General features: G+C 33.8%; 1 protein-coding gene across 2 annotated transcripts in view; it reads left to right on the top strand.

Annotated features, from left to right (window-relative positions):
- Positions 1–20,031, top strand: part of LOC150097552 (uncharacterized) — a 468,344-nt gene that overhangs the window by 207,119 nt on the left and 241,194 nt on the right. For both annotated transcript variants that reach the window (XM_090407136.1, XM_090407137.1), the window contains exon 13: positions 14,247–14,280. In XM_090407136.1, coding sequence (XP_090263262.1) covers positions 14,247–14,280 — 34 coding nt within the window. The remainder of the gene's footprint in view (positions 1–14,246; positions 14,281–20,031) is intronic.

A 20,031-nucleotide genomic window follows, 5' to 3' on the forward strand; every position in this document is an offset into this window, starting at 1 on the left:
CATAAATAACATTGATAATTAACATTTAAATGCATTCATTTTATAGATAATGTAAGCAATTATAAATTATAATGAGTATTGAGGATTTAATTATAAATGTCAATTTATTTTTTTCCTGAAAAACTTTAGTTTCCAAAAATCCTCACATATATCTCACTCCACTATTTTTTAACTTTAACTTTTTTGTTGGTGCCCAAAAAAAATGTCTGGGAATGCCCAGACAGTCTCTATGAGAAAGGGACATCTGATAATCACAAACAAAAGTTAAATTGCTTTGTTTAATCAAACAAAATTATGTAGCACATCTATAACACTTACATATAGTTTGTAGAATGTTTATTTAAGTATAGGAGGAAGAGAATGAGTGAAAATACAGGAATCATGCTCCAGCATTAGAGAAATCTTAGGAAGGAAAGCCATCTACCACAGCAGATAGTAAATGAAAGGAGAGGAAGAAGCTGGCAGATTGATTTGCAAAGAATAGAAGACAACCCATAAGATGATAGTCTGTTGAGCAGAATTCATGCCAAAAACCAATCAGATGCCTCATGTCAAGGGGTCCACTTGAGTTTTTTCCAGAAATATTTTCATGGCTTGTGTCCAAACATGGGTGGTGATGTCTAGATCATCTATAGATTGTAAGTGGCAAAATTCCCATTGCAGTCCAGTCATTGATTAGTTAGTTGACATCCAAGTGGTGAAGAAACTTGCTGTTGATTAGTCTTCTCCGTGATTTTTGAGGAGAAGCAGTGGGGTACTAGTTTGTTGGCTAACTTTTTATTTATTTATTTATTTTAATGAGCTGAATATAAGCTGGTTCTATGCCGTAGGATAGAGATGCTGATTGAGTAGAAAAGATTAAAAATGTGATATAGAATAGACACTACTTTTAGATCACACATTTTTAGTACAATAGAGAGGATACCATTTATGTATCCTCTTTATTGCCAGACACTTGGAAATGTCAAGTGCTACAGCAAAATTTTCTCCAAATCTTTCCGTGGCATGTATCCAAAGGTGGGTGATGTAGGCAAGAGGGCTCTGTATCTTCATTAGTAAAATCCATTTTGTGATCCCGAATAACTGATACATCACCAGATAGAGAAAAAATGGACTGTTGATGATCTTCTGCATTACTTTAGACAACTCTGAGCTGATAGCAGTAGGGTGATAGTAGACACTTAACACTATTTTTGAATTGGTTGTATATGTTTTGGAATACATCACCCGAGCACTGGTGAGATTCCATCAGGACCAGAAGTTTTGTGATATCCAGGTTATTCAAAAGGTGCGTAAGGGTCAAAGCTGTATAACTGAGAGGAGACCTCCACATAGCCTTTAGAAGAATGCAGAGAACCGACCAGGGCTTCTGACCCAATGTCCAATTCTCACCTTCTCGTGGTGCACCCTGTTAGGTATCTACCTAGATACTGAAAGAACAAGGATGAGCTGGCAATTTGGGAATTATCTGACCAAATTGCATTCTTATTGACTTAAACCAAAATATAAAATGATGGTACAGCATGGCAGTTTCATGCTGGCTGGGTCATCACCCGGTTAAACAAGGCCCCCGTCGTCTTCACCAGGGAACCAGGAAGAACAGCGAAAAGTTAGCTACTGGAACAAATCCTGAAACACACCCTAACTCATCACCAGAGTTCAAGATTGGTACTATCAACATAAGAAGCCTAATCGAAAAGAAATGGAGCTAGCTGAGGAATTGGATAAGTACTAGATCGACATAATAGGGGTGACTTAAACAAAATAACACAAAACCTGGTGATATCTTTATGAGAAATAAATACAAAATGTTATATTCAGCAATGACAATCATGGAAAAGAAGGTGTAGCTATAATATTGAACACACAATACGAGGCTAATCTTCTTGAATGGCAAGCAATATCAAGTATCAGAATGCGGAGCTGGACAGTGAGACTTATTTGTGCCTATGGTCCTACAGAAGATTCTAAGGAAGAAGTAAAGGAATTTTTTTAAGCTTTAGAGAAAGCAACTGGCACAATGAAAAAGGAAAAGTTGGTCCTTGTTGGGTATCTAAATAGCAGAGTAGGAAATGATTGTCAGACATACAAATATATTTTGGGAAAATTTGGAGAAAAGAGCAAAGCTAATAATAATAGCAAATATACCTGTTGAATTTCTGCTCAGCACATGGACTGGTTATTACTAACACAATGTTCCAGCATAAAAATGTGAATAAATTCACATGGAGAGAAGAGAACAAGGAATAAGAAAAGTCTCATTGACTGCTAATTAATAAATAAATTAATAAGGAAACATGTTGATAAATCTCATTGACTGTGTTATTATTGATAATGATGATTTCTCACTGGTGCAGGACACTAGACTGTACAGAGGATTTGAAATTGGAGTGATCACTATTTAGTCTTGACCAGAATAAAATTGAATTTCTTACATGAAGAACATGTAAGAAAGTTTTAAAGTGAATAAAAGTTGAGCAGCTCTCAGATGTAAACTAAAATACGCAAGCATTATTCAAGAAAAATGAATAAGTTTGAGAAGAGAAACAAAACCCTGCAGAGTTACTGGCAAATCCTGAAGATGACATTGATTGATTCAGCCAGAGAGGCATGTGGTGAGGTTGTCTGCAAGAAGAGAAAAATCATAACTCCAGGAAGTTAAAGAGGCAGTGAAGGAAAAAAAGAACGCATATCAAAAGTTTCTGGCAAATAAGTCAGCTTTTGCTCTTAGAGAATGCAGCGACAAATATAAGAAAGTTAAACGCTGTGTAAAACTAGCTAAACAAAAGTCATGGGAAGACTTTGGTAAGAACATAGAAAATAATTATCAAGAAGATGACAGAATATTCAGGAGGCTGTTAAAAAAGCTCAGAAATAAAGGAAAGAGTGTCATAAAAGGAATTAATGATGATAAAGATGACATGAAAACAGGTGAAAAAGATATCCTTGATGTATGGAGTAATTACTTCAAAAAAATTGCTAAATGAAACAAGCAGTGATGACAGCACAATAGTAATAACACTCAACAGACATGCAATCAGGAATACATATCCATTCTTGAAGTAGAAAAGCCATCAAAAGCCTGAAATGTGAAAAGGCAACAGGAGTAAATGATATTCGACCAGAAATGCTCAAGGATGGAAAAAATATATAAAAGTATATATATATATATATATATCAAGTATATAATAGTCTTACAGTGGTTTCACTGCATAATTCAAAGGCCTGGGCAGAGAAACAAATTCCAGATGATTGGAATAAAGCTTTCATAGTACCCATATATAAAAAGGGAAATAAAACTGAATGTGAGAATTACATTCCCTACTGAGTGCTCCTGCTAAATTATATGCAAGTATACTTGAGAGATGGTTATGAAGGATTGTGGAATGGCAGCTTGGTGAAGAACAAGCTGAATTCAGACCAAATAGAGGCTGTCAGGATCAGATTTTCACTTTACAACAAATAGTTGAGAAATCATGGAAATATAACAAAGATCACTATTTAATTATATGAAGAGCCAAAGGCTTCAATTCGGCGACATGAACTTATTTAAGTTAAGGGAGATTACATCCCATATTGTTTCTTAGCCGAATAAGAAACTTAAAGAGTTTGTTGCCGAATACAGAAACTATATAAAGTTCAGCGATTCCAAGCGTACGCAAATACCTGGATACCAATTCGGCGACATGAACTTATTTAAGTTAAGGGATATTACCAAATGGGTCAGGTGCTGCACTATCCAGGTATTTGCTTACACTTGGAATCGCCGAACTTTATATAGTTTCTATATTTGGCATGAAACTTTTTGAGTTTCTTATTCGGCTAAGAAACAATATGGGATGTAATATCCCTTAACTTAAATAAGTTCATGTCACCGAATTGAAGCCTTTCGCTCTTCATATAATTAGTAATTTATTAGGACACCTCCTTGGCAATTCTCATAGAAGGGATGTAAGTTCTGTTTGCTACAAACTTGGTATTAACTAGGTCTACCTACTCACCGATGAGACCTCAATAAAGGTTGAAATTGGTCTGGGTATTAACCTTCTCTCATAATGTAGAACAATAATACAGCTCCTGGGAGCTAAGTTCACATTATGGGTAAATACCAAGAATAGTGATCGGAGCTTGCTCCACCCTTACTATGAGTTGCCTCAGTTTGCACTACCAAATGGGTCAAGTGCTGCACTATCCAGGTATTTGCTTATGCTTGGAATCGCAGAACTTTATATAGTTTCTATATTCGGCTAAGAAACGATATGGGATGTAATATCCCTTAACTTAAAAAATCTCTATTTAAGTTTTGTAGATCTGGAAAAGGCATATGACGAGGTGCCAAGAGAAAAGCTGTTTAAAACATTAGAGCTGTATTGTCAATGATGCATTATATCAAGCAATATTTGGTCTTTATTTGAGTTGTTTAATTGAATTCCAACTGCTAATATACTGATAAGTCAGCAGTTGGAATTGATTGAAGTACAGGAAGATTTTTTTATATTAAATCTGGTGTCAGACAACAATGTACATTATTGACCCTGTTATTTATTATCCATATGAATCACATTATGAAGAAAAGTGGTATTAAACTTGATATCAAAATTGGAGATGTTAATCTCAGCTATTTACTTTATGCAGATGATGTTATATTTCTATTGAAATCCAGTACAACTCTGCAAGATTCCTTGACTAAATTGAATAAGCACTGTAATAGATCTGGTATGAAGGTTAGCACTATCGAGACAAAAATGAAAATAGGCAGAAGCATTGAAAATATCAACTGCATCATGAATTGAGAACCTATAGAACAAGTAAAACCATTTCAACTATTTAGTCATGATTTTTAGTGAAGATGATAAATTAAATATGGAAATAGACAACAGAATCAATAAAGATGGTAATGTAGGAAGTCAACTGAATAAATTTATATGGAGAGAAATTAGTCAAAACACTAAATTAGCTGTATACAAGATAGTGTTCAAACTAATTTTAACTTATGGATCTGAGAGCTGGGTTAGAAATAAAACACTAGACCAAAGACTAGAAACTCAACATCACCAGAGTTAAAGATCACTACTGTCAACATAAGAAGCCTGAATGGCAAAGAAATGGAGCTAGCTGAGGAATTAGATAAGTACCAGATCGACATAATAGGAGTGAATGAAACAAAAAAGACAAAAACTGGTGAAATCTTTCTGAGCAATAAATACAAATGTTATATTCAGGCAACAACAAACAAGGAAAAGAAGGAGTAGCCATAGTATTCAACACAAAATACGAGGTAATCTTCTTGAATGGCAGTCAGTCTGAAGTATAGTAATGTAAGCAAAAATGAGAATGGGGAACTGGATAATGAGACTTATTTGTGCCTATGGTCCCACAGAAGGTTCTACTAAGGTAGAAGCGGAGGAATTTTTTTAGGCTTAAGAAAAAGCAACTGACACAATGAAAAAGGAAAAGTTGGTCTTTGTTGGGGATCTAATTAGCAGAGTAGGAAATGATTGTGAGACATACAAAAATATTTTGGGAAAATTTGGAGAAAAGAGCAAAGTTAATAATAATGGCAAATATCTGTTGGATTTCTGCTTAGGACATGGACTGGTTATTACTAACACCATGTTCCAACATAAAAATGTGCATAAATTCACATGGAGAGAAGAGGCAAGGAATAACAAAAGTCTCATCGACTATGTTATTGTTGATAGTGATGTTTTCTCCCTGGTGCAGGACACCAGAGTGTACAGAGGATTTGAAATTGGAAGTGATCACTATTTAGTCTTGAGCAGGATAAAATTGAATTTCATATTGAAAAGAATAACATGTAAGAAAGTTTTAAAGCGAAGAAAAGTTCAGATGTGAACTTTAGACTAAAATACACAAAGATTGTTGAAGAAAACATTGATTGATTCTGCCAGAGAGGCATGTAGTGAGGTTGTCTGCAAGGATAAAAAAATCAGAACTCCCTGGTGGACACAGGAAGTTAAAGAGGCAGTGAAGGAAAAGAAGAAAGCATATCAAAAGTTCCTGGCAAATAAGTCAACTTGTGCTCTTAGAGAATACAGAGACAAATTCAAGAATGCTAAACACTGTGTAAAACTAGCTAAACAAAATTCATGGGAGGACTTTGTCAAGAATATAGAAAATAAATATCAAGAAGGTGGCAAAATATTCTGGAGGTTGTTGAAGAAGCTTAGGAGTGGAGGAAAGAGCTGTAAAAGGAGTTAGAGATGATAAAGGTGACATGAAAATGGAAGAAAAAGATATCCTTGAAGTATGGAGTAATTACTTTGAAAAACTGCTAAATGAAACAAGCAGTGTTATCACTGCTTGCAGCACCGTGGTAAAAAAACACTGACCAGGCATGCAGTCAGGAATACATATCCATACTTGAATGGATATGTATTCCTGATGTGGAATACATATCCAATGTGGAAAGGCAGCAGGAGTAGAATATATTCGACCAGAAATGCTGAAGTATGGTGGTATTAGAATCTTGCAGTGGCTGCACTGCATAGTTCAGAAAGCCTGGACATAGGGACGAATTCCCGATGATTGGAGTTGAGCTCTAATAGTACCTATATATAAAAAGGGAAATAAAACTGAATGTGAAATTACAGAGGTATTTCCCTACTGAGAGTTCCTGGCAAGATCTATGCAAGTATACTTGAGAAACAATTGAGAAGAATTGTGGAAGAAAAGCTTGGTGAAAAACAAGCTGGATTCAGGCCAAATAGAGGCTGTCAGGATCAGATCTTCACTTTATGACAAATAGCCGAGAAAGCATGGGAATATAACAAAGATCTGTATTTAAGTTTTGTTGATTTGGAAAAGGCATATGACAAGGTGCCAAGAGAGTAGCTATTCTATATGCTACAGTTATATGGTGTCAATGGGGCATTATATCAAGCAACACTTAGTCTTTATTTGAGTTGTAAGTCAGCAGTTAAAATTGAAGGAAGTACAGGTTACATGATATCAGAATTGGAGATGTTAATGTCAGCTCTTTGCTTTATGCCTACGATGTTATATTTCTAAATAAATCCGCTACAAGTCTGCAAGATTTTCTGACTAAATTGAATAACTGTTGTAATAGATATGGTATGAAGGTCAGCAATAAAAAGACAAAGACAATGAAAATAGGCAGAATCATTGAAAATGTCAGCTGTGTTGTGAAAATGTCAGCTGTGAATGGAGAACCTGTGGAACAAGTAAAACATTTCAGCTACTTAGGCACGATTTTTAGTGAAGATGATAAATTAAATATAGAAATAGACAACAGAATCAGCAAAGCTGGTATGGTAGGAAGTCAACTGAATAAATTCATATGGAATAAGAGAGAAATTAGTCGGAACACTAAATTAGCTGTATACAAGACGGTGTTCAAACCAGTTTTAACTTATGGATCTGAGAGCTGGGTCAGAAGTAAAACACTTGACCAAAGACTAGAGACCGCAGATATGAGAGTACTGAGAAAGATTAGAGGCGTGAACAGATGGCATCAATGGCAATATCATATTAAAAACGAGGATATTAGGAAAGAACTTGACATTGTCAGCATCCAGGAATGCATTAGCAGAGCTAATCTCAGGTGGTATGGTCACTTAAACAGAATGGACGAAGAAAGATTAGCAAAACAAGTGTTCTCTGCCAGGTTGGAAGCAAAACGACCCAGAGGAAGACCAAGATATAGGTGGATTGATACGGTACAAAGTGCCTTAGACGATAGAAATATAAGATCTGATAATGTTGGAGTCTTGACAGGTAACAGACTGATTTGGAGGAAAATTGTAGATAGGAAGTTAGTAATGATGTAATTTTTTTCATGTAGTACTACCATATCCTGTACACATCTTGAATGTACATGGCAGGAATTTGATGATGATGATGAGTAAGGGATATATAATTTTTGGCAAGTCGAGTTTACTTTGTAATCAATTGAAAAAACATTCTACATGAATGGGCCATAGTTGCACTCATTAATCTTGCTGAGGTACCAGAATGCCTTCTTGAACAAGATGCTAATTTTCTTCATTTAGTCTTTTCAAATCACAATTCTTTTTTGTTGTTGTTTTAACTGTTGCAAGCTGCAGGAGCATGAAACTGAAGTTTGTACAAAATTTCGTACACAACTTTCATAGTTTCTATATTCGGCTTTGAAATAATGCTTGATTTAACATCCACTTGATTGATATAATTTTGCGTTGCCAAACTAAAGCCTTTTGGCTCTTTATTTTAGTAAATATTGTATGCACTGACTGTGAGTTCGTTTATGAAAAATACATCTCTCACTTTGAGTCCCTTAGTACTGAATGAGAGTTTTTGCTCTCTTAAGATTTTCTGCCTGGTTTCTGAGTAGAACCAACCAGTTCGAAACAGCTGCCAATCCAAATGAAATCTTATCAATATGGACCAATGAAAGGCAAGTATATGGACACTTGGGCAAGTGATCATGTCTTCTGTGTGGTCTGCGCAGGTCAACTCGCAAATGCCAGCGAGTGTATTCCCGTAATCTCTCTGGTCAAATTTCACACAAAACTATCATAGTTTCTACATTTGGTTTTGAAATAATGCTGAATTAATATCCACTTCATTTATATAGCTTTCAGAATATTTTAATAGTTTGTTATGCTATATATTTTATAACAGGAATTTAGAATACTTATACCTCTATAATTTTTAGGGTCATCTCTACTACCTTTTTTTTAAAGATAGGGATCACTATTGCTTTTTTTCATTCTATTGGTAGGTTACTTGTAGAATAGATTTTATTTAAAAATAATAACAGTCTTTCTTTGAACCTTATTCCTTCATATTTATATAATTCTGATCCTAACTTATCTTCGGCAAGTGACTTTCATTTCTTGTTTCTATCAGGCTGATTTCTAATTCTTCTTTAGTTATTTCCTTTTCATTTTCATTAAATGTTATCTTTTTTAAAATATTTATGTGTCCACAATTCTGTGTAGAATTTTGGGAATTCTGATTTCAATTCGGTGTTTAATTTTATGCTTATTTATATTATAAATATCATGTTATCAATTACCAGTAAATTTGTTCCATGATTCTCTGTCTTTTTCTGACTTCTCTTTTAGCTGTGACTCTTATTGTTTTATATTCTATTTCATCTTCTAATCTTTTACTGCTTAACCATTATGATATACTTATTTTTTCATTTTAATTATTTTTTTGATTGTATCATCCCATATCTTCAGTTTTTTTATTCTTTTTATTGAATTTTTTGGTCTTTCCTCAGCTTTCATTTGCTGCTGTATTTAGTATCGTTTTTATATTCCACCATTCCATTTGAATTTCTTCATTTCATTTTATTTTATCTAAATATTGGTTAATTCTTTGTTCATGTAGCCACTGTATATTTGTATCATTTAATAATTGAGTTTTATCATCATCATCAAATTCCTGCCATGTACCCTCAAGGGGTGTACAGGATATGATAGTACTACATGAAAAAAATTACATCATTACTAACTTCCTATCTACAATTTTCCTCCAAATCAGTCTGTTACCTGTCAAGACTCCAACATTATCAGATCTTATATTTCTATCGTCTAAGGCACTTTGTACCGTATCAATCCACCTATATCTTGGTCTTCCTCTGGGTCGTTTTGCTTCCAACCTGGCAGAGAACACTTGTTTTGCTAATCTTTCTTCGTCCATTCTGTTTAAGTGACCATACCACCTGAGATTAGCTCTGCTAATGCATTCCTGGATGCTGACAATGTCAAGTTCTTTCCTAATATCCTCGTTTTTAATATGATATTGCCATTGATGCCATCTGTTCACGCCTCTAATCTTTCTCAGTACTCTCATATCTGCGGTCTCTAGTCTTTCGTCAAGTGTTTTACTTCTGACCCAGCTCTCAGATCCATAAGTTAAAACTGGTTTGAACACTATCTTGTATACAGCTAATTTAGTATTCTGACTAATTTCTCTCTTATTCCATATGAATTTATTCAATTGACTTCCTACCATACCAGCTTTGCTGATTCTGTTGTCTATTTCTATATTTAATTTACCATTTTCAGTAAAAATCGTGCCTAAGTAGCTGAAATGTTTTACTTGTTCCACAGGTTCTCCATTCACAATACAGTTGACATTTTCAATGATTCTGCCTATTCTCATTGTCTTTGTCTTTTTATTGCTGACCTTCATACCATATCTATTACAACAGCTATTCAATTTAGTCAGAGAATCTTGCAGACTTGTTGCGGATTTATTTAGAAGTATAACATCATCTGCTTAAAGCAAAGAGCTGACATTAACATCTCCAATTTTGATATCATGTTTAATACAACTTTCCTTTATAATGTGATCCATATAGATAATGAATAACAGAGGGGATAATGTACATCCTTGTCTCACACCAGATTTAACATTAAACCATCTTCCTGTACTTCCTTCAATTCTAACTGCTGACTTACAACTCAAATAAAGACTAAGTATTGCTTGATATAATGCCCCATTGACACCATATAACTGTAGCATATGGAATAGCTTCTCTCTTGGCACCTTGTCATATGCCTTTTCCAAATTGACAAAACTTAAATACAGATCTTTGTATATTCCCATGCTTTCTCCACTATTTGTCGTAAAGTGAAGATCTGATCCTGACAGACTCTATTTGGCTTGAATCCAGCTTGTTCTTCACCAAGCTTTTCTTCCACAATTCTTCTCAACCATTTCTCAAGTATACTTGCATAGATCTTGCCAATAACACTCAGTAGGGAAATACCTCTGTAATTTTCACATTCAGTTTTTATTTCCCTTTTTATATATGGGTATTATGAGAGCTCTACTCCAATCATCGGGAATTCGTCCCTCTGTCCAGGCTTTCTGAACTATGCAGTGCAGCCACTGTAAGACTCTTATACCAACATACTTCAGCATTTCTGGTTGAATATCATCTACTCCTGCTGCCTTTCCACATTTCAAGCCTTTGATGGCTTTTTCTACTTCAAGTACGGATATGTATTCCTGACTGCATGCCTGGTCAGTGTTTTTTTACCACTGTGCTGTCATCACTGCTTGTTTCATTTAGCAGTTTTTCAAAGTAATTACTCCATACTTCAAGGATATCTTTATCTCCCGTTTTCATGTCACCTTTATCATCTCTAACCCTTTTAGAGCACTCTTTCCTCCATTCCTGAGCTTCTTCAACAACCTCCAGAATATTTTGCCACCTTCTGGATATTTATTTTCTATATTCTTGCCAAAGTCCTCCCATGACTTTTGTTTAGCTAGTTTTACACAGTGTTTAGCATTCTTGCATTTGTCTCTGTATTCTCTAAAAGCACAAGCTGACTTATTTGACAGGAACTTTTGATATGCTTTCTTCTTTTCCTTCACTGCCTCTTTAACTTCCTGTGTCCACCAGGGAGTTCTGATTTTTTTATCCTTGCAGACAACCTCACCACATTCCTCTCTGGCAGAATCAATCAATCAATGTTTTTCTTCAGAGTTTGCCACTGAATCTCCAAGGTTTGATTCCTGTTCTCAAACTCTTTCATTTTTTCTTCAATAATCGTTGTTTACTCTACAGTTCACATCTGAGAACTGCTCAACTTTTATTCGCTTTAAAACTTTTTTACATGTTATTCTTTTCAATATGAAATTCAATTTTATCCTGCTCAAGACTAAATAGTGATCACTTCCAATTTCAAATCCTCTGTACACTCTGGTGTCCTGCAGGGATAAACCATCACTATCAACAATAACATTGTCATTGAGACTTTTGTTATTCCTTGCCTCTTCTCTCCATGTGAATTTGTGCACATTTTTATGTTGGAAAATGGTGTTAGTAATAACCAGTCCATGTCCTGAGCAGAAATCCAACAGATATTTGCCATTATTATTAACTTTGCTCTTTTCTCCAAATTTTCCCAAAATATTTTTGTATGTCTCACAATCATTTCCTACTCTGCTATTTAGATCCCCAACAAGGACCAACTTTTCCTTTTTCATTGTGTCAGTTGCTTTTTCTTAAGCCTGAAAAAATTCCTATGCTTCTACCTTAGTAGAACCTTCTGTGGGACCATAGGCACAAATAAGTCTCATTGTCCAGTTCCCCATTCTCATTTTTGCTCACATTACTATACTTGAGACCGACTGCCATTCAAGAAGATTACCTCGTATTTTGTGTTGAATACTATGGCTACTCCTTCTTTTCCTTGTTTGTTGTTGCCTGAATATAACATTTGTATTTATTGCTCAGAAAGATTTCACCAGTTTTTGTCTTTTTTGTTTCAGTCACTCCTATTATGTCGATCTGGTACTTATCTAATTCCTCAGCTAGCTCCATTTCTTTGCCATTCAGGCTTCTTATGTTGATAGTACCGATCTTTAACTTTGGTGATGTTGAGTTGGGGTTTGTTTTCAGATTTGTTCCAGTAGCTGACTTTTCGCTGTTCGCCCTGGTTCCCTGGTGAAAACAACAGGTGCCTTGTCTATCCGTTCAATGTCCCAATAACTTCACTATATATTACATTAAGATTTTCAGTTCTCATGGTTCCTTTTAATTTCTTTTTTGTTTCAGTGATTACTGCTATTTGTAAATTTCTTTCATTTAATATCGAGTTTTATAGACAAATGTTTTAATTTTTCTTTCTGTTCTTGTTATTTGTAGCCATTTAGCTTTTAATCTTAATTTTATTTTAATGAGAAAGTGGTGACTACTTATTTCATATCCTCTGTGAACTCTAACATATAAAGAGAGCGTTGATGTCTTTTCATTTAAAATAAAGTAATGTAATATCGATTTACATCCTCTTGCTGTCCAAGCATATTTATGTATGTCTCTGTTTATAAAAAGAATTCATTATTTTAAGGTTATTATAAACTACAAAGTCGATTAAGTTTGTACCATTCCCATTTAGAGTGTGTTCTTCATATATTTCTATATTATTAATTTTTGTGTTTCCATTTATTGCATTTATGTCTCCTGCTAATATTACATAATCATTTATATTTTTTTTATTATATATATTTTGTAGTTGATTATAAAATTCATTATTATCCTCTTCTTTTCCTTCTTTTTGGGTATATAAACCAATTATTGTTAAATAACCTCTATCTATTTTTATTCTATCTTCTATTATTCATTCATTCCATAATTTGTAATATTTTGACTGTTTTGAAAGGGAATTATGAATCCAAATCATAACACCTGCTTGTGCCCTTTGGTAACTTCACTATATATTATATTAAGATTTTCAGTTCTCATGGTTCCTTTTAATTTATTTTTTATTTCAGTGATTACTGCTATTTGTAAATTTCTTTCATTTAATATTTGATCTAATTCTATATCTTTATATGCTATTCCTCTTATGTTACAGTTTGCTATATGTATTATATTTTGTCGTTTCCATTTTTGTTTTACCTTTTCCATTCCAAGGTTGATTTCCATAGATTCATTTCGGTTACCTTTCTCTATTAGCTTAGAAGTAGATTAATGTTCTCCATGTTAGGTTACTAGCCTGGCGATGGATAGTCCACTGGTAGAGCTGCTGCCTTAAGGCTTCTGAACTAGCCTTCTTCCAAATTTAAACTCATAGGAGGAATAGGATATATTGAAAGGGAAAGAGTAGATTATAGAAGGGATATAGTCCAGAAATGGAAAGATACCATAGCCCTCAAGTACTTTAATAGCATAAGGGTCATAAAATAAGAAGAGTTGGCTGATAAGGTCTTATAGGAAAGATTAAAGTGAGTGGATCTTCTTCCTGAAAGTAGAGGAAGAAGAGGATAGATCCATCTAGGGGACAATGGGAGTGCCACTTCCCTTATAATCAAGATGATTGCCCCTTATGTACCTCTTAGTCCATGAGTCCTTATTTAATATATTTGGACCACACCACCATATCTGGTGGGCTCCCCTATTTGTCATCCAGGGCTCCCTACTATCCAAGGTTTGGATAGTAGGCAGGAACTTTGAAGGGAATGAGAGATTAATGCCTTTATTCCAGAGGAATTATTTCTATTATTCAATCAAAGCAGATATTTGGATCAGAACAAAAGTAGCAACCATCCATGGAAAGGATTTTTATTTGTTTTTATATTTTTTTCATTTCTGTATTTTTGTATATACACAAAATTTATATAGATATTAAATTTAGATATATTAATAGCAGTTGTAACTAGAAAAAAACTTCTGTACAATCTTAAAAATTTGAACTTTAAAATACTTTTAAGCATTATTTATTTTGAAATTAAGGCACATGTTTTGCATATTTCAGCCGCATAATAAAATACGCAGGGTGCTATCATTTCGTGAGTATTATTTTTATTCTTTTCTAAGAATTAAGAACAATATTAACATTGCTTTTATGTTTTAAATAAATATTTATTGCAATATATACTGTTAAAATGATCTAAATGTGATGCTGATTGGTTTAATGAAATTTATATAAAAAATCACATTAATTCTTACAGAATTCACTTTATTCTGTACCTTAACCATAAATCATTACACTGATACTTTAGTCCATATGTAGTCTAAGGTTGCTCAAGTAGATTGAAATAATGCTTTCTCAGTTTGATTGCTTTGGCCATCAGATTTTAATTTTATCACTGGAAAAAATAGTGAATTTATAAAAAAAATAGAGATGCACTACTCAAAAGAATTCAGGAATTTTATACTGAACTCTATGAAGACAAAGACCAAGACCTCCAAGAATCATCTGTGGATAACTAGAGTGATGAAGAACATGGTGCCCCTGAGATCTTACAAGGTGAAGTGGAAATGGCACTGCAGGAAATGAAGAATGGAAAGGCCCCAGGAGAAGATGGAATTATGGTAGACTTCTTAAAACTGGGAGGAAGCCCTGTCATCAAACAGCTCACTAAACTCAATAAATGCCTAAAACAGAGAAACATTCCAAAAAATTGGAACACTTCTAATATTAATTTTTAAAAAGGGTAATAAGGAAGAAATTAAAAACTACAGACCTATAAGCCTACTCCCCATCATATATAAAATCTTCACAAAAATTATAAATAATAGAATAAAATCTAAACTAGAGGGAATGCAATCTTGTTAATAAGCTGGATTTGAATATGGTCCTAAGAATTACAATACTTTGGACCATATTCTCACATTAAGATTACTCATTGAAAAATCAATTGAATACAATAAACCCTTATGCCTGGTCTTTTGGTTCTGTCCACTGCTGGACGAAGGTCTCCCCCATGATTTTCCAGACCACTCAGTTTTCTGCCTCTCCCATCCATCTGACGCATGCAATTTGTTCCAGTTCATCCCTCCACCTTTTCCTCCTCCTTCTTCAACCTTTTGGTTGAAGAAGAAGAAGAAGGTTTATGTTAAAGCACCTTAATACTATATATAGACATTTGATTGTTTGTTTTTACAAAGTATTGCAAAATACAATTAACTCTTACTATAGCATGCACCATTATAACAAATTATCAAGAAAGTCTCAACCATGCACCATAGGCATGCTGCTTTCTGAAAGAAATTCACTATAGCAAACTATTTCTGTAGTTGTCTACAAGTTTGTTATAGTGAGTCATCCGTAAAATGCATTCATAAATCCTAAAGAATTATCAAATCTTCATATATCAACTAAAATCATGAGCATTAATAATTCTTATTTAACCTGTTTTTGCCAGAACAGTTTCATTTTATATTTTTGTCACATGAAATCTTAATCTTGTATACTTCTGTGGATGATTCCATGTATGCATGTCACCATACACAGATGCATCATCTGATGACATAGCTCACCTAGCAGTCATGTTATATTCCACACCCTCATCTTAGTTTATTTCTTTGTTGAAATGTTGTGTGTTCTCTTTAGTGAAATATTTTGCAAATGGAATAAACATGACAAGTTTTGTTATAAACATTCAGAAACTTTCAGTAGCTCTAAATTCATGAATTATGAATTACTTAATTTAACTCTTTCATTCATTGTTTTTTTTTTCCTAATATTGTGCAGTTGTAAACTGATTTTTAGTTTTTTAGATTGTGAAAAGTGCATTGTCATTGTATTATTCATTATTGTCACTGTGATAAAAAAGAACTGTAATCAGTTTTGTTTGTCAATGAATGAACTTTGACAGACCTGATCCACTACAAATAATTATTCAAAAATGACATTTGATCATTGGATCTGTTGACCAGGAATCCTTCTTCATTTCACAACACTTCCCATTAGCAAAAAAAAAAAAAAAAAAAAAACCCTTACTATTGGTTTTATTAGTTCATTTGTGCAGCTTCAGATTGTATAATTACCCCAGATTAGCTTAGCTGAAAATACTGAATGCCTGTGTAGCTACATCTGCACTATCGTACTATACCTCCAGATGACAATACTGATATTATTGAATGCTTTCTGTAGCTATAACTGACACTATGCCATAGCATTTGCAGGAACCAAAGGAATAATGTGTGTAGTGTGTAGTTAATTTCCATTAAAAGGGGAGGGAATTGTTGCTCTAAGGGTTTGGTTGGGCATTTCTTGTGCTATGCTAGCTAGTATTATAGTGAGGGAATTTGCTTCATTGAAAGTTATTTATTAAAAGTAAAAATTTCTCCATCAAATATGCACTTGAAAACTTCATCAAATCTTTAGATGGTTTGATATTCCAGTATTAAGAAACACTAAAAACTATAACTAAGATCTATATAACTCAGTCTGCTGTTACAAAATATATTTTGTATATTTCAACATGGATAATTGTGCAATTTTCAGTAACCACATCAAAGCAAAAAACTCATGTAAGGGTATCAGAAACATTCTGAAAGTCACTGGCTGTTAAAATATTGACAGTCTTGATATATCGAGTGCAATTAAATTTACTTAACTACGGTACTTATTTTGAATAGTTTTCAGCAGAAGCATGCATTTTAATATTTTCTTTGTTCATGTAGTGTTGTTAGCCATTTCTAAATCTGGTGTTTATCACCAACATTGGTGTTTAAAGGTGTTTATCACTAACTAACCTGACCTCAACAAATATGGCTGCATTAACTGCCCCCATCTACAAAAAATCTACTTAATCAAAGCCTATATGTGGCATAATTTTAGGACTATAAGCCTCCTTGTATTTTTCCTGTTCATTCTGATTTAATGAAATGGCACCTGCATGCATGTGTGGATGCTAGTGTATTATTCCCATGAAGATGCCAGTTTTGCTTCGGTGAAATATTGGAAATAATAAGTAAATTTATTTAGTTATTATATTGTCTACATTGTTAATTTTGTTAAACAACATTATGAGCATTTTTGGATGAGTTTTGCAGAATGCATAAATATTATTATTATTATTATTATATGATATATCCATATAATATATCTACGATGGAGACTCATCGTGAGAGAACCAAACTAACTATTATACATACAAAACCTATCGTACCTCTCCTTTAACTCATTCACTGTTAGAGAACTCACAAATAATTCTGGCAATTCATTCCACTCATTCACCACTTTCCATGTAAAAAAATCTGATTGGCACACCCCTACCAACCACACACTCTTACACAACTTCAACCAATGGTCCCTAGTTCTCTGAATATTTGTCATATATTGAAAAATTTCCTTTGGATCAGTTTTATAAATCCCCTTTATCTCAAAAGTTTCTATCACGTCCTCTCTTTTCTGCCTCTCAACTAAACTCTGTAACCCACAAACCTTCAACCTCTCCTCATAGGATAGGGAATATTCCACAGACCTGTCACCAGCTTAGTCACTCTGAATCTTCTCTACCACTTCCTGGTCCTCATGAAACCCAAGTGACTAAATCTGTGCACAGTAGTCAAGATGTGACCGAATCATAGCCTTATAAGAGGGATAATAACTTTTCTGTCTTTATTGTTAGCATGTTTTTCAACATTCAAGTAATCCTTTGAGCCATTTTACCAACTTTTGCAATATGCCTTATGAACGTCAATTCTTTGTCCATTTTGTCCATTATCCCTTAGTCCCTAGCCTCGTCAATTTCTTGCAATCCAATACCATCAATATAGTACATCATATGACTGAATGATATAATCACGTAATCACAAGAAAGATATTTATTTAACCAAATATTTCGGTCTGGAAATAGCAGACCATTGTCAGTGGTATTACAAGAACAGTTTAAAAAATACAAGCTAGAATACTAACAATAGATCGTTAAAATTAGAACACGCTGCGTGATGTTATATCACTAAGTATGAAACGGAATATTTTGAAGTAGAAACATGATTGAATTTGCTATTAAAAAAAAAAAAAATTAATTAATGAGTAATCTTGATTAGACTTTCCCAGATTTTTGATATAGATATAGGGTCATTACGATTCAGGTTAGGGCGATGGAGCAAGGCCTCCACGCTTTCCTTGAACAAACGTTCGAACCTATAACGGGATCTATGTAAGAGGCGAGTCCTGGACCAAAGGATGCTGTGGTCAGTTTCAATCCCATGTTGAGCCAATCCAGACTTTTCAGGTTTGTTGTGAAGAATGGATGATTGATGTTCTTGGATTCTTTTTTCAAGAGAACGTCCAGTTTGTCCAAAATAAGAGAGATCACAGTTGCATGGAATTTGATAATCTCCAGGAAGAGATAAAGTTGAGCGTTTGTCTTTAGGAGAAGGAAAATGAGAAGACAATTTGTTAATAGGTGAATACGTAGTTGTTAAATCATATTTCTTTAAAATTCTTGCGATAGGTTCTGAAATACCTTCAAATCACCTTCAAATATTCTTACAACTACAGCATACAGGAAACCAACATTCACAGGTCGTTATATTCTTAAAGAATCAGCCCATCATCCATGTCAAGAAACAGGAATTATAAAATGCCTCATCAGAAAAGCCAAAACTAATTGTTCTACTTTTGATTATCTACAGAAAGAACTTTCTACTATCCAACAACACATGAAACTCGATGGCTTTTCTGAAAAAAGTACTCAACGTCTTCTCAGTTCATATAATCCTCCACAAAACAACAAAGTTTCAATACGTCGAGTGCCTATTCCTTATATCTCCGGTATTTCAGAACCTATCGCAAGAATTTTAAAGAAATATGATTTAACAACTACGTATTCACCTACTAACAAATTGTCTTCTCATTTTCCTTCTCCTAAAAACAAATGCTCAACTTTATCTCTTCCTGGAGTTTATCAAATTCCGTGCAACTGTGATCTCTCTTATTTTGGACAAACTGGACGTTCTCTTGAAAAAAGAATCCAAGAACATCAATCATCCATTCTTCACAACAAACCTGAAAAGTCTGGATTGGCTCAACATGGGATTGAAACTGACCACAGCATCCTTTGGTCCAGGACTTGCCTCTTACATAGATCCCGTTATAGGTTCGAACGTTTGTTCAAGGAAAGCGTGGAGGCCTTGCTCCATCGCCCCAACCTGAATCGTAATGACTGTATATCTATATCAAAAATCTGGGAAAGTCTAATCAAGATTACTCATTAATTAATTTTTTTTTTTTTTTAATAGCAAATTCAATCATGTTTCTACTTCAAAATATTCCGTTTCATACTTAGTGATATAACATCACGCGGCATGTTCTAATTTTAACGATCTATTGTTAGTATTCTAGCTTGTATTTTTTAAACTGTTCTTGTAATACCACTGACGATGATCTGCTATTTCCAGACCGAAATATTTGGTTAAATAAATATCTTTCTTGTGATTACGTGATTATATCATTCAGTCTTATGTCGCAAGTATCCTTTAAACAACATAGTACATCATATGCAACCTTTTCAATCCAAAGTGCATAACCTTGCATTTTGCAAATTTAAATTGATAATCATTATCTTTTGCTTATAATACCAATTTATTTAAATCATCTTTTTTTTTTTTTTTTTCACTATATTATTTCAGGAAATTACAACGTACTAGGATATACATTAAAATAAATTTTAATATATTTCTATATTTCGGCAATGTCACGCTGCCATTTTCAAGAACTTAGGTACAAGATACGTGCACGCAGGCACAGCAAAAACAATAAATGAGTAAGAAGAATGAAGCTGTTATTTCTCCTAATGTCC

This window comes from Typopeltis vanoorti, chromosome 17, assembly GCF_054136105.1.
Source record: "Typopeltis vanoorti isolate ZY-2024b chromosome 17, IOZ_Tvanoo_1.0, whole genome shotgun sequence".
Lineage (NCBI taxonomy): Eukaryota > Metazoa > Arthropoda > Arachnida > Uropygi > Thelyphonidae > Typopeltis > Typopeltis vanoorti.